The following is a 23,046-nucleotide window of genomic DNA, read 5'->3' on the forward strand; positions in this document are numbered from 1 at the left end:
CCTAAAAGAGTCCTAGATACAGCACAATTATCTAGCACCCCCCACACCAAGCAAAAACCAAAACACATCCCTTTCATTCATGTATATCACCCATGCGCATATAAGATTCATCACATTATTAGGAAGCACTGGCCCTTTCTGAGGGAGGCCTACCCACAAGTCACAGAATTTAAATCCCCCTTCTTACCATGCTCTAAAAAAACCATTTTACCCCGTTAACCAGCCTACCTTCTGTTTCTCATCCGGCGAATCTCTTCATTCAACACATCTTACGCCTTTATGGCTTGCCTCTATATATCTTGTCTGATCAGGAGTCCAGTCCACCTCAAAATTATGGAGAGCCCTCTGTAAACTCCTCGATGTGAAATTGGACTTTCCCTCGGCCTGCCATCCTCAGTCTAATGGTGAAGTCAAGAGGATTAACCAAATTTTTAGTTATCTTCGTCACTTTATTTCCATGCAGCATGACGACTGACTACTGCTGCTTCCATGGGCCGAATTCTCCTAAAACAACCACACAAGTGAGTCCACTGCTTCCACACCATTCTACATAATCTGCGGCCAACATCCACGAGTTCCTCTTCCTGTTCCTGCTACATCTCAGGTACCCGCAAATGAATCTGCATTCAGGGACTTTCTTCACATTTGACAACAGACTAGGTTCTCTATTCTACTGGCAGCCGATCGCATTAAGCGAAAGGCTGATACACGAAGAAGAGAGCCGCCTCAGTTTCTTCCTCTAACCAAATCTGGCTTTGCTCGAGGAATGTTCGTTTGAAGGTGCCCTCATACAAGTTTGCTCCCAGGTTCCTAGGATCTTTTGAGATTCTGCAACAGATAACCCCTGTCTCCTGTAAGCTTTGGCTGCCTCCTACCCTCAGAATCCCTAACTCCTCTCCTGAAACCTGTGGTTCTGAACCGCTACAGTAAAGCTCCTAGTTTTGCAGTTCTCCCAGCGGTTCTTCTGATGTGTTCGAGGTAAAGGAGATCATGGACTATAAGAGAATAGGATTGAAGGACTTTCTATTTAGTGGCCTGGAGAGGGTTTGGTCCTGATGAGAGGTCTTGGGAGCCAAAAGAGAACCTTAATGCCCCTACCCTCATTAAAAAATTCCTCTCACCCTCTGGACCCGATAAGAGGGGGCGTAAGGTGGGGTACTGTAACGGCTGTGGACCGCCTCCTTTACTTAACGCTCGACGGCCGTGACCACAGACCTCTGTATTCTTGCCGGCATCTCCCTCCCAGGAGATGCCAGCACACGTGGCCGCTCTGCTCTGAAGTGTCCTCCAGTGTTGGAGCCATGTTGTGTCATCTGCGACGCTTGTTGTAATACACCACATCTGGTGTCATCTACCACGCCTGCTGTAATACACCACGTCTGGTGTCATCTACCACGCCTGCTGTAATATACCACGTCTAGTATCATCCGCCACATCTGGTGATATCTGCCACATCAAGTTCCATCAATGCCAAAGCCTCTGCTACTGTCTGGACTCTTGTCTATATGCACACGATAACTGCATTTACGTCTGAAATTACGGAGCTGTTTTCAGGAGAAAACAGTTCCGTAATTTCAGACTTAATTGCATCTACTCGCGTTTTGCGAGGCGTCAATTACGGCCGTAAGTTGGAGCTGTTCTTCATTGGTATCAATGAAAAACGGCTCAAATTACGTCTCAAGAAGTGTCCTGCACTTCTTTTGACAAGCCGTCTTTTTTGCGCGTCGTCGTTTGACAGCGACGTGTAAATGACAGGTCGTCGGCACAGTACGTCGGCAAACCCATTCAAATGAATGGCCAGATGTTTGCCGACGTATTGGAGCCGTATTTTCAGGCGTAAATCGAGGCGTAAAACGTTTACGTCTGAAAATAGGTCGTGTGAACCCAGCCTTACAGGTACTCTTGTACTAAGGACTATGCATAGACTTTATAGACTGTTGTTTGGCCAGCTGCTACTCCGCTACGGCGGTGCAGCCTTGTGGGTCCACATACCCACAGATTGTGGCACCCAGCTTGTGCTATCATGAAAAGGCAGCTCTCTAATTATTAAGCTGTGTTTCCCTATTTTAGAAACACCCTACATGTGGCCCTAATCTTTTGCTAGACATTCGACAGGGTTCAGGAGTGATAAAACAAATCCCTGAGAAGTGACCCCATTTTGGAAACTACACCCCTCAAGACATTTATTAATGGGTGTAGTGAGCATTTTCATTCCAGAGGTCTTTTCCATTAATGATTGCACTGCAGCTGGTGCAAAGTAGAAATTGAAATTAATCCCTAGATATGCCATTTCAGTGGCAAATATGTTGTGCCCAGCTTGTGCCACTGGAAACACACACCCCAAAAAATGGTTAAACAGGTTGCACAGTAAAGTCCCAGAGTGGCACTAGTAAAAAAGTTTAATAAAGTTAAACCAATAAATAAATAAAAACCCCAAAGAAAAGAAAATGAGAAACCCACTTTTTCCCTTAATGCTTTATTATGAAAAAAAAAAAGTTAAAAAGTTACACATATTTGGTATCGCTGCGTCCATAATGACCCCAACTATAAAGCTATTGCGTTATTTAACCCACTTGGCGAATGCTGTAAAAAATGAAATAAAAAACAATTCTAGAATTGCTGTTTTATGTGAATCCTGCCTTAAAAAAAATATGTGATAAAAAGTGATCAAAAAGTCGCATGTACTCCAAAATGGTACCAATGAAAACTACAAGTCGTTCCTCAAAACAAAAGTCCTCATATAGCTGCATCGACGGAAAAATAAAAAAGTTATGACTCTTCAAATATGGAGACACAAAAACAAATAATTTTGTAATAGCAGTAAACCATAAGAAAACGATATAAATTTGGTATCGACGCAATCGTAACGACCCGCTGAATAGTGACAAGTTATTATGTTATTTATACCACATGATAAACGGTGTAAATTAATGACGCAAAAAGAGAGTGGTCAAATTGCTGTTTTTATCTATAAATCAAAGTTCATAAAAGTTAATCAATAAATTATATGTACCCCAAAATGGTGCTATTAAACAATACAACTTGTCCCACAAAAAAACAAGTCCTTATACAACTATGTCGATGCAAAAATAATAAAGTTATAGCTCTTGGAATGCGACGATGGAAAAACATAAAAAATAGCTCGGTCATTAAAGGGGTTGTCCAGGAATACATTTTATTTATATTTTAACTTAATTGGACATATTTAAGTAAATTTCTAATATAATGTCTGTTTACCTGTGGCAGCGTTACTCTGTTCTGATCTGCAGTCACCGCATCGGGAGTATATTTTTTATTTCCTGTGACGTCTGTGTCTTTGCACTTCCGGCTGAGAAAGGCACGGCGCGTCATCAACTACATTTACAGCAGTGGCGTAACTACCGCGGTAGCAGCCGTAGCGGCTGCTATGGGGCCCGTGGCTTGAGGGGCCCCGTGCCACCAGCCGACGCGCCCCCCCATATGCCTGGTGACGCCGCTAGCAGCGAGGCTTATCATGCCCGTAGGTGTCGCTAGCATCGGAGGGGGCCCCGGTGCTAGCGACAGCCAAATACATGCATTCAGCACCTTACAATGACGCTGATTGGTGGATCAAAATGATTTGCCCCGCCAATCAGCACCTTTCAATGACACTAGCGGCGCGATGACGTCATCTCGCCGCTTCCGTGCTTGAAAGGTGCTGATTGACGGGGCAAGTCATTCTGCCCTGCCAATCCGCGTCATTGAACGACGCGTCTTTCAGCTCCAACAGACCTGCTCAGAAGAGAGCAGATCTGCAATGCCATCGGACGGCGCGGGAACGGGATCATGTGAGTATGTAAAGTTTTTTGTTTTTTTACAATAAAACTGTGACAGTCATTATCTATAGTGGGGCCTCTATCTACAGGGGGGGGGGGTCGTCTTTATGTGGGACACTATGTACAGGGGGGTCTATATGTGGGTTTGTGGAGCACTATCTACAGGGGGGGTCGTCTTTATGTGGGCCACTATATACAGGGGTGGTCTATATGTGGGTTTGTGGAGCACTATCTACAGGGGGGGACTATATGTGGGGATGTGGGCCACTATATACAGGGGTAATCTATATGTGGGCCACTATATACAAGGGGAGCTATATGTAGAGCACTATCTATAGGGGTGGGCTATATGTGGGACACTATATACAGGGGTGGGTTACCTGTGGGGCACTAGCTACAGGGTGGCTATATGTAGGGCACTGTCTACAGGGGTGACACTATATACAGGGGGAGCTATATGTGAGACTATTTACAGAGGTGGGCTATACGTGGAGCACTATCTATAGGGGAAGCTATATATAGGGCAGCACGGTGGCTCAGTGGTTAGCACTATTGCCTTGCAGCTCTGGAGTCCATATGTAGGCACTATCTACAGAGGGCTGTATGTAGGGCACTAACTACAGAGGCTCTATGGGTTCACTATCTACAGGGGGCTATGGGGGCACTATCTACAGGGGGCACGGTGTGTGTGTGGGACACAGTGTATGGTACTATTATAATCAGGGACACAGTCTATGGCGCTATTATAGTTAGAAGTGCAGTGTATGGCGCTTTATTATATTTAGAGGTACTGAGAATTTTATCTTTGTTTATAGCTGAAGAAATGTTTTAAAAGTGAGAAGCTGAAGACATCTGAGCGGAAAACTGCAGAAATGGGTCTTGGCCGCGAGAAATCCATCATAGAGGTCTGGATCGGAGGGAGAAGAAAAGAACTAGAATCTGAGACGTCACCGGTGAGTCACTTAATGTAAATGTTTATTCTGCCTCTAATCAGCACTGTAGTCACTGTATGATCTGCAGCGAGTTGATAGATGGTATGATTTTTTTTTGGGTGAAACAGCATCTCCCAGCATATACTTACCATTGTTCGGGCCATGCTGGGAGCAGTAGTTTTACGCTGTACAAACCTATACGGCAGGGGTTGCACTAAATTGAGCTGTATTTGTTCTGGTGTTGTATAAATGTACTCATCTTGGTTCTGATGCTGTTTGTAAGTACTGATCTTTGTTCTGGTGCTGTATATACGTATGAGATTGGTTTTGGTGCTGTATATATGTACTAAGCTTGGTTCTTGGGATGTATATATGTAATGAGCTTAGTTCTAGTGTTGTTTTTATGTACTGAGGTTTGTTCTGGTGCTGTATATATGTACTGAGCTTGGTTCTGGGGCTGTATATATGTACTGAGGTTGGTTCTGGGGCTGTATTTATGTACTGAGGTTTGTTCAGGTGCTGTATATCTGTATGTGCTTGGTTCTAGTGCTGTATTTATTTACTGAGCTTGGTTGTGGTAATGTATATATGTCAAAGCTTGGTTCTGGATCTGTAATTATATAGGATATATTTATAATAACAAAATTGCAGGGCAGATGGAATTGTTCTCAATTCATTGTATATTTAATGGGAATCTGTCAGGTAGTTTTAACCCCTTGAACCGCCACCATGCGGTAATACATGACCTGACAATATTTCCAAACATTCCCTTGAATGTTCTTTTCAGATGCAGCAAAATCGTTAAAATCCACTTTTAAAACGTCGCACACTATATGCTAATTACTCATTAGAGGGTCATGGGGGGTGCCACTATCCTGAAGAGTCACATAGTCCTGCCTCCAAACCCACCTTTCCATGTTTGAGTGACATCTCCCTGGCTGATACAACTTTCTCGGATGCACCATTGCCTTGTGGCACTATACACAAGGGAGGCTGTGTGGCACTATACACAAGGGGGGCTGTGTGGCACTATACACAAGGGGGAGCTGTGTGGCACTATACACAAGTAGGAGCTGTGTGGCACTATACACATGGGGGAACTGTATGGCACTATTTACAAGGGCTGTGGCTCTATCTACAGGGGGCTGAGTGTGGCACAATCTACAGGGGTCTGTGTGTGGCACTATCTACTAAGGGGGGATGTGCTGTACTATCTACTAAGGGGGGCTGTGTGGCACTATATACAAGGGAGGGGGCTGTGTGGCACTATATACAGTGGGAGCTGTATAGCGCTATATACAGTGGGGGCTTTATGGCGATGTCTACAGGGGGCTGTATGGCACTGTCTACAAGGGGGAGGTGGGGGCAATATCTACAAATCGGGTTTGACACTGTCTATAGACGGGGCTTTATAGCACTGTCTAAAGGGGGTCTGTATGGCACATTCTACAGGGGGCACTATTTATAAGGGAGGCTGCTTGTGGCACCTGGGGGGGGGGGCCCGGTCAAGAGTTTGTTATGGGGCCCTGTCTTACCTAGCTACGCCCCTGATTTACAGGCAGTGGGCCGGGCGGATTTTTCATGAGCTCTTCAGAGTTCCGCCTCCTCTGGTCCTGACGCCTGTAAACATAGTTGATGACGCGCCATGTCTCTACACAGCAGGAAGTACTGGCTGAGCAGAGACACGGAATGTCGTCTCTGCTTGTACACGCCTCCTCCTCCTATCTCTGAGTGCCCGCACTGCCTGCCCATCTCGTCTCATCTCGCACGCCGCCCCTCATGGCCCCCACGGATGATGAGGTAATACCCAGGGATGCTGGGGGTTATATACAGGGATGATGAGGTAATACACATGGATTTTGGGGGTAATATACAGGGATGATGAGGTAATACACAGGGATTATGGGGGTTATACACAGGGATGATAAGGTAATGCACAGGGATGATGGGGGTTATATACAGGGATGATGAGGTAATACACAGGGGTGATGGGTGTTATACACAGGGATGATCGGGGTTATATACAGGGATGATGAGGTAATACACAGGGATGATGGGGGTTACATATATGTTGTATACAGGTATGATTGAGTTATATCATCCCTGTGTATAACATCATCATCCCTGTTTATAACCCCATCATTCGTGTGTATAACCAAAACATCCTTGTGTATGGAGAATCTAAGTTATGAGGAAAGATTAAAAGAATTAAACCTATTTAGCCTTGAAAAAAGACGACTAAGGGGGGACATGATTAATTTATATAAATATATTAATGGCACATACAAAAAATACGGTGATATCCTGTTCCATGTAAAACCCCCTCAAAAAACAAGGGAGCACTGCCTCCGTCTGGAGAAAAAAAGGTTCAACCTACAGAGGCAACTAGCCTACTTTACTGTGAGAACTGTGAATCTATGGAATAGCCTACCGCAGGAGCTGGTCACAGCAGGGACAGTAGATGGCTTTAAAAAAGGGTTAGATAATTTCCTAGAACAAAAAAAGTATTCGCTCCTATGTGTAGAAATTTTTCCCGTCCCTTGGTTGAACTTGATGGACATGTGTCTTTTTTCAGCCGTACTAACTATGTAACTATGTAAACATGTATTACCCTCAACATCCCTGTATATAACCCCCATCATCCTTGTGTATTACCTCATCATCCCTGTATATAACCCTGATCATCCCTGTATATTACCTCATCATCCCTGTATATAACCCAGATCATCCCTGTGTATTACCTCATCATCCCTGTATAACCCCCATCATCCCTGTGTATTACCTCATCATCCGTGTATTACCTCATCATCCCTGTGGATGATGAGGTAATACACGGATGATTGGGGTTATATACAGAGATGATGAGGTAATACATGGATGATGAGGTAATATACAGGTATGATGGGGGTTATATACAGGGATGATGAGGTAATACACAGGGATGATGGAGTTATATCATCCCTGTGTGTAACCCCCCATCATCCCTGGGTATTACATCATCATCCCTGTTTATAACCCCAACATCGTGTGTATAACCACAACATCCCTGTGTATTACCCTCAACATCCCTGTATATAACCCCCATCCCGCTGTGTGATTATTACTGTGTGTATGGGACAGTGCAGGGAGCTGGGTGACTGTAATTATGACCCTGTGAACATAGAGGGGCGTGGCAGTATGCAAATAGCTCAGATGCTGTGGAGGGAGGAAGGGTGAATGTAAGCTGTCCCCTCAGATGCAGCAAGGGATCATGGGTATGGTGGGTTAGAAGACAGGAAATAGACAGGAACAGAAGCAAGGGATGTAAACAAACTGAAAGAGCAGCAGTGACGATTGAAATCAAACAGAAACTGGTTAGAAAGTATGTAGGGGGTTTTAGGGAAGGCAAACCATGGCTGGGGGACACGTTTTAGAAAATATTTTTTTTCTGGCCAACCCCTTTAAGGTTTAAAATAGGCTGGTCATTAAGGAGTTAAAGGGTTAATGGCGGGGACCGGTACTAACTTCGGTCCCCGCCATTACAGCAGGGTGTCAGCTGTAATATACAGCTAACACCCGGGGATGATGGCACGGACTGAGCCGTGTCATCCATTTGTCGTAAGTATTCAACAAATTGCGGGAAGCACTAGCTTTCCATGACGTATACTTACGACAAATGCCGGGAAGGTGTTAAACAATTAAAACTATTTGTCAAAAGTAAATTTTGGGTCGCCATATTCTGAGATCCATAACTTTTTACATTTTCCATGGATGGAGCCATGTTAGGGCTTCTTTTTTTTGGGGGTGGGGGTGAGCTGTAGATTTTATCGGTACCTTTTTGGGGTACATACCACTTTTTTATCACATTTTATTAGATCACTTTTTATTAGATTTTATAAGAGCAATTCTGGCATGGTGTTTTTTTTCTATAGCATTCACCTTGCGGATTAAATAACGTGATATTTTAATGGTTTGGAATATTACGGACACGGTGATACCAATTATGTTTATTTATTGTTTCCATTTTTTATGTGAAATGGCAAAAGTTTTTATTACTTTTGCTTATTTTAAAAAAAATCTTTTTAAACATTGTTTTACTTTTTTTTTGTCAACCTTGTTAGAACACTCATGCAATACACTGCAATACTTATGTATTGCAATGTATTGCCTCTTCCTGTGCTCTACCAATAAGCACTGCCTCTGAAATGGGGGTTTGATCAGGGGGTAGGAATGTTGTACTCACTATAGAGGCAGATCACGATGTTGCCATTGGTCCTGACTCTTAAAGGCATGGAATCGCCCAAAAAACATGTTTTTTTTTTTAAATTTAAACATTTAGTGTGTGGGTGATTAAACATTGTTCCAATTTTTTTTATTTTTTTCACGAGTCAGGAAATATTATAAATTGTATTCAATTGGATTCAATTTTATAGTATTTACCATTTCTGGTCACTAGATGGAGCCATTCACAAAATTGCAGCATTGCATGTGGTAAAGCAACCACATAGCTTTTCTGCTGCAAATTTTGGGAAAAGTGACTCGCTCTAGTGAGCTCACAGAATCCCCCCTCCCTTATCCTGGCAAGTGCCAGGAGAGGGAGGGGTTTCAATGTCTTCAAACCTCCTTACATTGTGTGCCGCCATTTTCAAAGCGACTACACAGTGGAAGGAGGTTGTACTGCGAGCATACCTGCGAGGAGACGCTCTGAGGAGGACCAGGACCATCGAGGCGGACCAGGACCATCGAGGCGGACCAGGACCATCGAGGCGGACCAGGACCATCGAGGCGGACCAGGACCATCGAGGCGGACCAGGACCAGCGAGGGGACACTTCGAGGACGAGGCGGCCAAGGAAGGACGAGGTGTACCAGTGTGTCGGACGTGGAAGGACGAGCGAGGCGACGGAGGAGGAGCAGCGAGTCGGACGAGGAGGACAAGGAAGGACGAGGTGTACCAGGGAATCGGACGTGGAAGGACGAGCGAGGCGACGGTGGAGGACGAGCGAGGCGACGGAGGAGGACGAGCGAGGCGACGTAGGAGGACGAGCGAGGCGACTTGGGAGGACCACCGTGGGGGAACAGCGAGGCGGTAAGTAACGCCGAAATAGGCATCATGTGTGGCATCATGTGTGGCATCATATTTGGGAGGCCTATGTCGGCATATACGGGAGGCCTGTGCCATCATACGGGAGGCCTGTGCCATCATACGGGAGGCCTGTGGCATCATATCGGGGAGGCCTGTGGCATCATATAGGGGAGGCCTGTGGCATCATATAGGGGAGGCCTGTGGCATCATATAGGGGAGGCCTGTGGCATCATATAGGGGAGGCCTGTGGCATCATATAGGGGAGGCCTGTGGCATCATATAGGGGAGGCCTGTGGCATCATATAGGGGAGGCCTGTGGCATCATATAGGGGAGGCCTGTGGCATCATATAGGGGAGGTCTGTGGCATCATATCAGGGAGGCCTGTGCCATCATACGGGAGGCCTGTGGCATCATATCATGGAGCCATATCAGGGAGGCCTGTGGCATCATATAGGGGAGGTCTGTGGCATCATATACGGGAGGCCTGTGTCAGCATATCATGGAGGCCTGTGGCAGCAAAAGCAGTGTGTCATCATTTCCAGTGTTGTAGCGTATACGTTGTGGCAGCGTATACGTTGTGGCAGCGTATACCTTGTGGCAGCGTATACGTTGTGTCAGCGTATACGTTGTGTCAGCGTATACCTTGTGTCAGCGTATACGTTGTGTCAGCGTATACGTTGTGGCAGCGTCTACGTTGTGTCAGCGTATACCTTGTGTCAGCGTATACCTTGTGTCAGCGTATACCTTGTGGCAGCGTATACGTTGTGTCAGCGTATACGTTGTGGCAGCGTATACGTTGTGTCAGCGTATACGTTGTGTCAGCGTATACGTTGTGTCAGCGTATACGTTGTGTCAGCGTATACGTTGTGTCAGCGTATACGTTGTGGCAGCGTATACGTTGTGGCAGCGTATACTTTGTGGCAGCGTATACGTTGTGGCAGCGTATACCTTGTGTCAGCGTATACCTTGTGTCAGCGTATACGTTGTGTCAGCGTATACGTTGTGGCAGCGTCTACGTTGTGGCAGCGTCTACGTTGTGTCAGCGTATACCTTGTGTCAGCGTATACCTTGTGTCAGCGTATACGTTGTGTCAGCGTATACGTTGTGTCAGCGTATACGTTGTGTCAGCGTATACGTTGTGTCAGCGTATACGTTGTGGCAGCGTATACCTTGTGGCAGCGTATACCTTGTGGCAGCGTATACGTTGTGTCAGCGTATACGTTGTGTCAGCGTATACCTTGTGTCAGCGTATACGTTGTGTCAGCGTATACGTTGTGGCAGCGTCTACGTTGTGGCAGCGTCTACGTTGTGTCAGCGTATACCTTGTGTCAGCGTATACCTTGTGTCAGCGTATACCTTGTGGCAGCGTATACGTTGTGTCAGCGTATACGTTGTGTCAGCGTATACCTTGTGTCAGCGTATAAGTTGTGTCAGCGTCTACCTTGTGGCAGCGTCTACGTTGTGGCAGCGTATACCTTGTGGCAGCGTATACGTTGTGGCAGCGTATACGTTGTGTCAGCGTATACGTTGTGTCAGCGTATACCTTGTGGCAGCGTATACCTTGTGTCAGCGTATACGTTGTGTCAGCGTCTACCTTGTGTCAGCGTATAGGTTGTGTCAGCGTATACCTTGTGTCAGCGTATACGTTGTGTCAGCGTATACGTTGTGTCAGCGTATACGTTGTGTCAGCGTATACGTTGTGTCAGCGTATACCTTGTGTCAGCGTATACCTTGTGTCAGCGTATAAGTTGTGTCAGCGTCTACGTTGTGTCAGCGTCTACGTTGTGTCAGCGTCTACCTTGTGGCAGCGTATAGGTTGTGTCAGCGTATACCTTGTGTCAGCGTATACCTTGTGGCAGCGTATACAGCATTTAGAGAGTGGCAGCATTTAGAGAGTGGCAGCATTTAGAGAGTGGCAGCATTTAGAGAGTGGCAGCATTTAGAGAGTGGCAGCATTTAGAGAGTGGCAGCATTTAGAGAGTGGCAGCGTTTAGAGTGTGGCAGCGTTTAGAGTGTGGCAGCGTTTATAGAGTGGCAGCGTTTACGGTGTGGCAGCGTTTACGGTGTGGCAGCGTATACCTTGTGGCAGCGTATACCTTGTGTCAGCGTATACCTTGTGTCAGCGTATACGTTGTGTCAGCGTATACGTTGTGTCAGCGTATACCTTGTGTCAGCGTATACGTTGTGGCAGCGTATACGTTGTGGCAGCGTATACTTTGTGGCAGCGTATACGTTGTGTCAGCGTATACCTTGTGGCAGCGTATAGGTTGTGTCAGCGTATACCTTGTGTCAGCGTATACCTTGTGGCAGCGTATACCTTGTGTCAGCGTATACGTTGTGTCAGCGTCTACCTTGTGGCAGCGTATAGGTTGTGTCAGCGTATACCTTGTGTCAGCGTATACGTTGTGTCAGCGTATACGTTGTGTCAGCGTATACGTTGTGTCAGCGTATACCTTGTGTCAGCGTATACGTTGTGTCAGCGTATACCTTGTGTCAGCGTATACCTTGTGTCAGCGTATACCTTGTGTCAGCGTATACCTTGTGGCAGCGTATAGGTTGTGTCAGCGTATACGTTGTGTCAGCGTATACGTTGTGTCAGCGTATTCGTTGTGTCAGCGTATACGTTGTGTCAGCGTATACGTTGTGTCAGCGTATACGTTGTGGCAGCGTATACTTTGTGGCAGCGTATACGTTGTGTCAGCGTATACCTTGTGTCAGCGTATACCTTGTGGCAGCGTATAGGTTGTGTCAGCGTATACCTTGTGTCAGCGTATACCTTGTGGCAGCGTATACCTTGTGTCAGCGTATACGTTGTGTCAGCGTCTACCTTGTGGCAGCGTATAGGTTGTGTCAGCGTATACCTTGTGTCAGCGTATACCTTGTGTCAGCGTATACGTTGTGTCAGCGTATACGTTGTGTCAGCGTATACGTTGTGTCAGCGTATACCTTGTGGCAGCGTATACCTTGTGTCAGCGTATACCTTGTGTCAGCGTATAAGTTGTGTCAGCGTATACCTTGTGTCAGCGTATAAGTTGTGTCAGCGTCTACGTTGTGTCAGCGTCTACGTTGTGTCAGCGTCTACCTTGTGGCAGCGTATAGGTTGTGTCAGCGTATACCTTGTGTCAGCGTATACCTTGTGGCAGCGTATACAGCATTTAGAGAGTGGCAGCATTTAGAGAGTGGCAGCATTTAGAGAGTGGCAGCATTTAGAGAGTGGCAGCATTTAGAGTGTGGCAGCGTTTAGAGTGTGGCAGCGTTTATAGAGTGGCAGCGTTTACGGTGTGGCAGCGTTTACGGTGTGGCAGCGTATACCTTGTGGCAGCGTATACCTTGTGGCAGCGTATACCTTGTGTCAGCGTATACCTTGTGTCAGCGTATACGTTGTGTCAGCGTATACGTTGTGTCAGCGTATACCTTGTGGCAGCGTATACCTTGTGGCAGCGTATACGTTGTGTCAGCGTCTACCTTGTGGCAGCGTATAGGTTGTGTCAGCGTATACCTTGTGTCAGCGTATACGTTGTGTCAGCGTATACGTTGTGGCAGCGTATACTTTGTGGCAGCGTATACGTTGTGTCAGCGTATACCTTGTGTCAGCGTATACCTTGTGGCAGCGTATAGGTTGTGGCAGCGTATAGGTTGTGTCAGCGTATACGTTGTGTCAGCGTATACGTTGTGTCAGCGTATACGTTGTGTCAGCGTATACGTTGTGTCAGCGTCTACCTTGTGTCAGCGTATAGGTTGTGTCAGCGTATACGTTGTGTCAGCGTATACGTTGTGTCAGCGTATACGTTGTGTCAGCGTATACCTTGTGTCAGCGTATACCTTGTGTCAGCGTATACCTTGTGGCAGCGTATAGGTTGTGGCAGCGTATAGGTTGTGTCAGCGTATACGTTGTGTCAGCGTATACGTTGTGTCAGCGTATACGTTGTGTCAGCGTATTCGTTGTGTCAGCGTATACGTTGTGTCAGCGTCTACCTTGTGGCAGCGTATAGGTTGTGTCAGCGTATACCTTGTGTCAGCGTATACCTTGTGTCAGCGTATACCTTGTGGCAGCGTATACAGCATTTAGAGAGTGGCAGCATTTAGAGAGTGGCAGCATTTAGAGAGTGGCAGCATTTAGAGAGTGGCAGCATTGAGAGAGTGGCAGCATTGAGAGAGTGGCAGCATTTAGAGAGTGGCAGCGTTTAGAGTGTGGCAGCGTTTAGAGTGTGGCAGCGTTTATAGAGTGGCAGCGTTTACGGTGTGGCAGCGTTTACGGTGTGGCAGCGTATACCTTGTGGCAGCGTATACCTTGTGGCAGCGTATACCTTGTGTCAGCGTATACCTTGTGTCAGCGTATACGTTGTGTCAGCGTATACCTTGTGGCAGCGTATACCTTGTGGCAGCGTATACGTTGTGTCAGCGTCTACCTTGTGGCAGCGTATAGGTTGTGTCAGCGTATACCTTGTGTCAGCGTATACGTTGTGTCAGCGTATACGTTGTGGCAGCGTATACTTTGTGGCAGCGTATACGTTGTGTCAGCGTATACCTTGTGTCAGCGTATACCTTGTGGCAGCGTATAGGTTGTGGCAGCGTATAGGTTGTGTCAGCGTATACGTTGTGTCAGCGTATACGTTGTGTCAGCGTATTCGTTGTGTCAGCGTATACGTTGTGTCAGCGTATACCTTGTGGCAGCGTATAGGTTGTGTCAGCGTATACCTTGTGTCAGCGTATACCTTGTGGCAGCGTATACCTTGTGTCAGCGTATACGTTGTGTCAGCGTCTACCTTGTGGCAGCGTATAGGTTGTGTCAGCGTATACCTTGTGTCAGCGTATACGTTGTGTCAGCGTATACGTTGTGTCAGCGTATACGTTGTGTCAGCGTATTCGTTGTGTCAGCGTATACGTTGTGTCAGCGTATACCTTGTGTCAGCGTATACGTTGTGGCAGCGTATACAGCATTTTGAGAGTGGCAGCATTTTGAGAGTGGCAGCATTTTGAGAGTGGCAGCATTTTGAGAGTGGCAGCATTTTGAGAGTGGCATCATTTTGAGAGTGGCAGCATTTTGAGAGTGGCAGCATTTTGAGAGTGGCAGCATTTTGAGAGTGGCAGCATTTTGAGAGTGGCAGCATTTAGAGTGTGGCAGCATTTAGAGTGTGGCAGCATTTAGAGTGTGGCAGCATTTAGAGTGTGGCAGCATTTAGAGTGTGGCAGCATTTAGAGTGTGGCAGCATTTAGAGTGTGGCAGCATTTGGGGGTGGCAGCATTTAGAGTGTGGCAGCATTTAGAGTGTGGCAGCATTTAGAGTGTGGCAGCATTTAGAGTGTGGCAGCATTTAGAGTGTGGCAGCATTTAGAGAGTGGCAGCATTTTGAGAGTGGCAGCATTTTGAGAGTGGCAGCATTTTGAGAGTGGCAGCATTTTGAGTGTGGCAGCATTTAGAGTGTGGCAGCATTTAGAGTGTGGCAGCATTTAGAGTGTGGCAGCATTTAGAGTGTGGCAGCATTTAGAGTGTGGCAGCATTTAGAGTGTGGCAGCTATTTGTACATCACTTTATCTAATCCCACAATGTGTCTGACTTTTTGAACAGCAGTTTACCAGGAGGAGAGGGAGCGCGCCAGTGAAAACACAACCGTGAGGAGTGTATTCGAGGAGCATAGATACTTTGAACAGGTGCGGGAGCGAGGGGACTACCCTAAACGTACAATAATTGCAAATTATGTTTTTTTATATATATTATTGTACTTTTAACAGGAGGCAAAGCAACGCTATCAGATACAGACGACGACAGCAGCAACCAGAGCGGATTACCAACGTGGAGACGAACAGGCCATTCTGAGCAGCATAAGTTACGAATTATAGAAAGTAAGTAATCCCTAACATAGGGAGTTCATATAAACATACATGACACACAAGTTCACCAGAGGAGCCAAACTATGCAGAGTGATCAGACAGGGATGACATTCTTCCAAAGCGACCATGTTGCGCATAGTGCAACGCTTGAAGTTGATCAATCCATTCATACATTTTTTATTTTATTCTTCTGTAGGAAATATAACTTTGACATGCCGCATGATTGGCAGAAACGTTCTGTAATACAATGTGAAGGTACGGTGGTAATATGTGACAAAGCAAGGGGTTTTCACCAGCTGCTAAAGGTCCGGTTGGATGGTGAGATGAGAAAAAAAAAGTTGTTTCCATCTGCTGATGAAGGTCCAGTTCGATGATGTGACAAAGCAAGGGGTTTTCACCTGCTGCTAAAGGCTGCGGTTTGATGATGAGATGATGAAAAAAAGTTGTTTTCATCTGCTGGTGAAGGTCCATAAACATGATGTGACGAAGCAATGTTTTTTCATCTGCTGATAACTTCTTAGTGATTGTCGTTGACATGTGTGTATTTTCAATGTAAATCTCTTTTACATTTCCGTCTACAAAATTCTACTTTTATATGTTGGTCCCTATCCGTCGATGTTGACTTTTTAACAGAACTATATTTTTGTGACTATGTAACAAAAACTTTTTGTGTTCTGCATGTAAATTTTATATTTGTGTTTATGATGGAACACTTCTTCTTTGTTACTGTGGAAGCTAGTTATGGCTTCATCAATAAAAAAAAATTGGTTTAGAAATGCTATTCTCTTTAATTCACTGTCTCTATTACATACAAACAAAAAAAAACAAAAAATGGGTTGGTCAGCCAAAAAAACCTATACTCAAACATTGACATGGTGAAACTGTCTGGCACTGAGATCATTGACGGTTTTACAATGATAGTCTAAAACGACACACTATTTTGTGCCTTGGTCAACCGTAAATTCCCAGTGCCAAACAGTTACCTATAAACAATGTAACATGTGGAATACTCACTTCTCCACATGACAATCTACAACACACCATAGGTCACATTTGTGTGATAAATATGGGTGACTTCGCACGCGGTGATCCAAGAACTGCCACAAATGTGATTTAATGTCTTCAAAAAACGCTGTGGTTAATATAATTTTAGACAAACTCTCAAGTTTTACTCTTGCACTTAGAAAAGGCAAACTCACACATCTAAATTGGAATACTAAGTATGGTAGTACACAAATACACCTCATTCGGGGTATCAACTATCTTTATGTAATCCATCGCTATTACCGTAATGATCTTTTCTCATGCCATAATATTTACATTTACTTTTTTGATAGAAATGCCGTCGTGCATTGTCTCTAGTTGTGACAGTCGGTCTAATAGAGCTACTTACTCTCAAGGAGTGACCCTGCATGTTTTCCCAGGCAACATTGACAAGATAAAAGTTTGGCTCCAACAGGCCAGACAATCGTTGGACAATCTAGATGCACTCTCACAAAGAATTTTGGATGGGAAAAAACAAGATTTATTTAGACTATGTTCAAAACACTTTGCAGAAGACTGTTATGTTTTTAAGTCGGAAAAGAAGATACGATGGCTGAAGGAAAGTGCAATTCCCACGATATTCCCTTATCAGGAAACAGAGTGTCCACCATCTAAACGGAAACGTACAGAAGAGGAAAACACTTTTTCTTGTGCAACACAATGCATGCAATTGCCTTTGCCTACTACATCCACCAACAGAATTACATACGCTTCGACCGGTACCTCAATGCAAAACGATCCACCAACGTCAATGTCCAAAGTCATGGGAGTGAAACATGTAAAAATTGGTGTCAAGAGGAAATTTTTCGAAAGAAATGCAGCAACAAACACCCGACATACGACATTGTCAACGAGAGCCACCAACACACCTTTCAAAAGAATAAGAGATGCAACCACTCAATCGCACATCTTCACATTGGATACAGGATGCCAGTTTCCAGAGGAAGAACTTTCTTTTGCTAACCAAATAACAATGAAGTTGGATCATTTTTACCCATCAACGTTCTCAACCCCCCGCTTACAAAGACAAACATCAAGCAAAGTCATATTTGAGGATCCCGAGGAAAGCTTTGTTTCTTCTACTGTCATAAATGATCCAACAGATCTGGACTACGAACCACCAGATTCTAGTTTATCATTTGACAACGTGACAACAAATTTGTTTTCCGAACGAGCAGATGAAGAGCTAGTAAAAGAGCGTAAATTTTTGGTTTTTGAATCGGCTTTAGATGTACTGGTTGCTCAGTGCGCGTGTTTCTGTGGCCACAAAATAGAAAACACAGTCAAATTCCTTCAAGGTACCTATCTTTCGCTACAAGGGAAATGTCCCAATGGACATGATTATTTTTGGGAAAGTCAACCGAAGTGTAATCGGATACCGGTTGGGAATGTTCTGATTGCAGCTTCCATTTTATTTAATGGTGGGAACTATGCCAAGATGTCTGACATTTGTAAATCGATTGGGGTGCAATTTATTTCACATTCCACTTACTTTCGTCACCAAAGAAAATTATTATTTCCAGTGGTGGACATTCACTGGAAACAAGAAAAAATGGAACTTCATAAAGAAATCAAACAAACACCATTGTGTCTCCTTGGTGACGGACAATGTGATAGCCCTGGGCATAATGCAAAATATTGTGTGTACACATTGATGGATTACAAGAGCGACAAGATTGTTGACTTTGAAATCGTTCAGGTTACACAAACCACATCTTCTGTGGCTATGGAAAGTTTGGCCTTTCAAAACTGTCTTAACCGTGTTATTCAAGATGGGCTCAATGTGTATGTTCTTGCAACAGACCGTCATGTCTCCATACGCAAAAAAATACGTGAACAATACCCCGAGATTGGACATCAATTTGATATATGGCATTATGCTAAGTCCATTCGGAAGAAGCTGAAGGCTGCAAGTAAAAAAAAAAACTGTTCCCAAATTGTTGATTGGATCACGTCAATAACCAATCATTTTTGGTACTGCTGTAGTACTAGCTGCGGTAATGTGGATGTGCTGCGGGAAAAATGGCTCTCTGTACTTCAACATATTTGTAATGTACATGAATTCCCGGGGGACATTGTCACACAATGTGATCACAGATGTTTAGACATTGATGACGATCGCAAACACAATTGGATGTCAACAACATCGGCAGCCTATCAGGCGCTTGAAAAGATTGTCAAAGATAAACAATTCTTGAAAGACTTGCTCCACTTGTCATCTTTCTGTCATACAGGAAAAATCGAGGTATTCCACAGCTTTATTCTAAAATACAGACCGAAAAGAATACATTTTTCTTTAGACGGAATGGAAGCACGGACAAAACTTGGTGTTTTGGCCCATAATCATAATACAAAACGGGAACAATCTAGAGTCCACCGACAGACCACAAAGTCGGATCGGCTTGGTAGCATGAGGTATAATGTAGTTTTCTCTAAACTAAGCAAAAAATGGACTGCAAAGAAAGAGTACGTACCAATGTCTTTCTCACACCTCTTTCCTATGTTTGTAAATGTGATCAAATTGACAAAAGAAGAAATTGAACATAGTTGGCAAACACGTACATTGACCCTACCACCAAACATAGCCACAGAACCACGGCCGGATAAAGCATCAACTGTTCTAGCTCACAAGTCACGTTTTTAATGTACTGAACTATGTTGTGTTTGCCCTTCCACAAAAAAAGCGTACAACGATTTGCCACTATTTATATTGCCTGTTACTGTAATAATTTGTAAGCAAACTATCTGTGGATATTGGGTGTTGATTCTGGGATTTTGTCTGATTGCCATATTTGGAGTCGGGAAGGAATTTCCCCCACTAATGAAGAACAAAACGTAAATAACAATGGGTTTTCGCCTTCCTCAGAATCAACACTAGCAGTTTATATCCTGTATATTTTGTTTTGTTATGTACAATACTTATGCTGTGTTAATATATTATAATAAATAAACATCAAACGTTTGGATTTTAAATTTTTTATTATTGAAAAAGATAGCATAGTAAAGTAAACAAACACATTTCAAAAATCGGCCATTTCAGAAGCATTATTGTCATTGGCTAGCTTGAAACCAACATATACTTGATTTTCTTCTGGAAACATCGCTCTGACTTTCTGAACTGCACATGCTGGAATAGTACGCCTGTTTTTTCGTCCAAGGTAACCGTGAACCCACACGGTGAACATTCTGTATGCAACCATCCGTAAGGACCTATACATCAGAAAAAAAAAATGTTTAGGCAATCGTATTTGCACACTATACAGACCCCAATCGTATACTGTCACCCCTGACATGGTAAGATTATTTACAATAATACATAACGGCTCACAAACGCTGGAGCGACAGACATTGTTGAATTGGTGCGTGGAACAAGAACAAAATTTACTTCTAGTGTTACAGGGACCACATAACATTTGTCAGACACATATTAGACACATGCATGCTGCTGAAAGCACACATAATAATATTTCTTTGAGCAATAAGGTTAGGATCACAATACCATCTTTGAAACTTGACTGGAACACAAACTAATTTCCTTACCTGTTATTTAGCGGTGCTTGACGTGTTGGACCCAAACATCTATAGCTTTCACATAGGGTCAGTTGTTCCTTGGACAGACATGTGCCAATAAAAGTATGATGCTCTGTAATGCAACTAATCGGCTCATCTTCCTCCATTTTGTTTAGCACATTACGTATAACTTTGCAACAGACGCATTCCTCTTCTGTCGGCAAATTAACGCAGTTCCCACACCGACACCACGATTCCACCGGTTGCACCGACGCTGAAGGAGTTTGGCTCGCACTCTGTTCTGGCCGTTTTCTCATTGGCTGTTGTACAAGAATTAGATTTGGATCCTGATATTTGGGACACCTTGCTCGTAGTTCCTGCTCTAATATTGCTCTCTAAAAACAAAAAAAAAATTGGCACAATAAAATCCAATGTAAGTGAAGATTATCCAGATTGTGACAACAGTACAGAAAGGAACAGATGGACATTGACTTATTTATCATTGATTTTTGGAGTGGACATGTACAGCTAATAATTACATTTTTCCAGCTAAAAACGAGACCCGAAACATAGGTATATTCCATAGTGTGCGCTCCACTAACGTCAATGGTGAAGGTGAGTGAAAAGACAATAAAAATATAGGAACCAATATTCGGAATGGAATGGAGGACCAAAAGTTGGCTTACAAATTTAACTTTTCTACCGGTTTGATTTCCATTCAAACAAGTATATGGGGGTGTGCTTGGCCCCCCACAAATGCAAGAGTCAGCGTGCTATCCAACAGCACAGTGAAGCATTTCACAGACATCAACTGCACAAAGTCTTACCTCCTGGGCTCTTTTTGCTTTCTCCTCTGGGGTAAATGTTGGTGGTATTCGTTTTGCTATTGGTTTATTGTCATCAATGGATTTCCGACTTCTCTTGGGCGCCATAACTGACAATTTGAAACAAAAGTTGATACATATCTCTCCCAAAACGTCAAATAAAAAACAGTATACGCTGCCACATGCCTCCATGCATATGCTGCCACACAACTTCCTTTGATATAATGGCACACCACCTTACTTGGTATGATGCCACACAATATCCCTGTATAGGATGCCACACAAGCTCATTTGATAAGATGCCACACACTATCCCTGTATATGATGCCACCCAATATCCCAGTATAGGATGCCACACAAGCTCATTTGATCGGATGACAGACAATATCCCTGTAAATGCTGCCACACTAAAAATGCTGCCACACTATAAATGCTGCCACACTATAAATGCTGCCACACTATAAATGCTGCCACACTATAAATGCTGCCACAATCCTCCGCTGGTATGATGCCACACCGTACATGCTGCCACACCGTACATGCTGTCACACCGTAAATGCTACCACACCGTAAATGCTGCCACACTGTAAATGCAGCCACACCGTAAATGCTGCCACACCGTAAATGCTGCCACACCGTAAATGCTGCCACACCGTAAATGCTGCCACACTGTAAATGCTGCCACACTGTAAATGCTACCACACCGTAAATGATGCCGCACCGTAAATGCTGCCGCACCGTAAATGCTGCCACACCGTAAATGCAGCCACACTGTAAATGCAGCCACACTGTAAATGCAGCCACAGCCCTCCGCTGGTATGATGACACAGGTCTCCGCTGGTATGATGACACAGGGCTCCGCTGGTATGATGCCACACCGTACATGCAGCCACACCGTAAATGCTGCCACACCGTAAATGCTGCCACACCGTAAATGCTGCCACACCGTAAATGCTGCCACACCGTAAATGCTGCCACACCGTAAATGCTGCCACACTGTAAATGCTGCCACACTGTAAATGCAGCCACAGCCCTCCGCTGGTATGATGACACAGGGCTCCGCTGGTATGATGCCACACCGTACATGCAGCCACACCGGACATGCTGTCACACCGTAAATGCTACCACACCGTAAATGATGCCGCACCGTAAATGCTGCCACACCCTAAATGCTGCCACACCCTAAATGCTGCCACACCGTAAATGCTGCCACACCGTAAATGCTGCCACACTGTAAATGCAGCCACACTGTAAATGCAGCCACAGCCCTCCGCTGGTATGATGACACAGGTCTCCGCTGGTATGATGACACAGGGCTCCGCTGGTATGATGCCACACCGTACATGCAGCCACACCGTAAATGCTGCCACACCGTAAATGCTGCCACACCGTAAATGCTGCCACACCGTAAATGCTGCCACACCGTAAATGCTGCCACACCGTAAATGCTGCCACACTGTAAATGCTGCCACACTGTAAATGCAGCCACAGCCCTCCGCTGGTATGATGACACAGGGCTCCGCTGGTATGATGCCACACCGTACATGCAGCCACACCGGACATGCTGTCACACCGTAAATGCTACCACACCGTAAATGATGCCGCACCGTAAATGCTGCCACACCCTAAATGCTGCCACACCCTAAATGCTGCCACACCGTAAATGCTGCCACACCGTAAATGCTGCCACACTGTAAATGCAGCCACACTGTAAATGCAGCCACAGCCCTCCGCTGGTATGATGACACAGGTCTCCGCTGGTATGATGACACAGGGCTCCGCTGGTATGATGCCACACCGTACATGCAGCCACACCGTACATGCTGTCACACAGTAAATGCTACCACACCGTAAATGCTGCCACACTGTAAATGCAGCCACACTGTAAATGCAGCCACACTGTAAATGCAGCCACAGCCCTCCGCTGGTATGATGACACAGGTCTCCGCTGGTATGATGACACAGGGCTCCGCTGGTATGATGCCACACCGTACATGCAGCCACACCGTAAATGCTGCCACACCGTAAATGCTGCCACACCGTAAAT

General features: G+C 44.9%; 1 protein-coding gene and 1 long non-coding RNA gene across 3 annotated transcripts; one reads left to right on the forward strand and one right to left on the reverse strand.

Annotated features, from left to right (window-relative positions):
• Nucleotides 1-9,217: 9,217 nt before the first annotated feature.
• Nucleotides 9,218-16,249, forward strand: LOC142661488 (uncharacterized). Of its 2 annotated transcripts, none has more exons than XR_012850748.1 (4): nucleotides 9,218-9,792; nucleotides 15,359-15,441; nucleotides 15,523-15,633; nucleotides 15,818-16,249. It is a non-coding gene; the product is annotated as an uncharacterized LOC142661488 (long non-coding RNA). The 2 variants fall into 2 exon arrangements; XR_012850749.1 differs by having other exon boundaries at nucleotides 15,362-15,441.
• A 3,436-nt stretch (nucleotides 16,250-19,685) lies between these two features.
• LOC142662609 (P2X purinoceptor 7-like) lies at nucleotides 19,686-21,160 on the reverse strand. The gene is made up of 3 exons (XM_075840821.1): nucleotides 21,003-21,160; nucleotides 20,206-20,570; nucleotides 19,686-19,875 (listed from the first exon to the last, which is right to left on the reverse strand). Exons 1-3 carry the CDS (start codon nucleotides 21,105-21,107, stop codon nucleotides 19,686-19,688), a joined length of 660 nt encoding a protein of 219 aa, XP_075696936.1. The 5' UTR covers nucleotides 21,108-21,160.
• Nucleotides 21,161-23,046: the final 1,886 nt, after the last annotated feature.

This window comes from Rhinoderma darwinii, chromosome 10, assembly GCF_050947455.1.
Source record: "Rhinoderma darwinii isolate aRhiDar2 chromosome 10, aRhiDar2.hap1, whole genome shotgun sequence".
In the NCBI taxonomy this organism is placed as follows: Eukaryota; Metazoa; Chordata; class Amphibia; order Anura; family Rhinodermatidae; genus Rhinoderma; species Rhinoderma darwinii.

Coding starts and splice junctions, on each gene's coding strand:
- LOC142662609 (XM_075840821.1), bottom strand. CDS start 21,107: ATGGCGCCCAAGAGAAGTCGGAAATCCATTGATGACAATAAACCAATA. Junction 20,571..21,002: donor AAGCAAAAAGAGCCCAGGAG/GTAAGACTTTGT, acceptor TTTTGTTTTTAG/AGAGCAATATTAGAGCAGGA. Junction 19,876..20,205: donor CAAGCACCGCTAAATAACAG/GTAAGGAAATTA, acceptor TCTGATGTATAG/GTCCTTACGGATGGTTGCAT.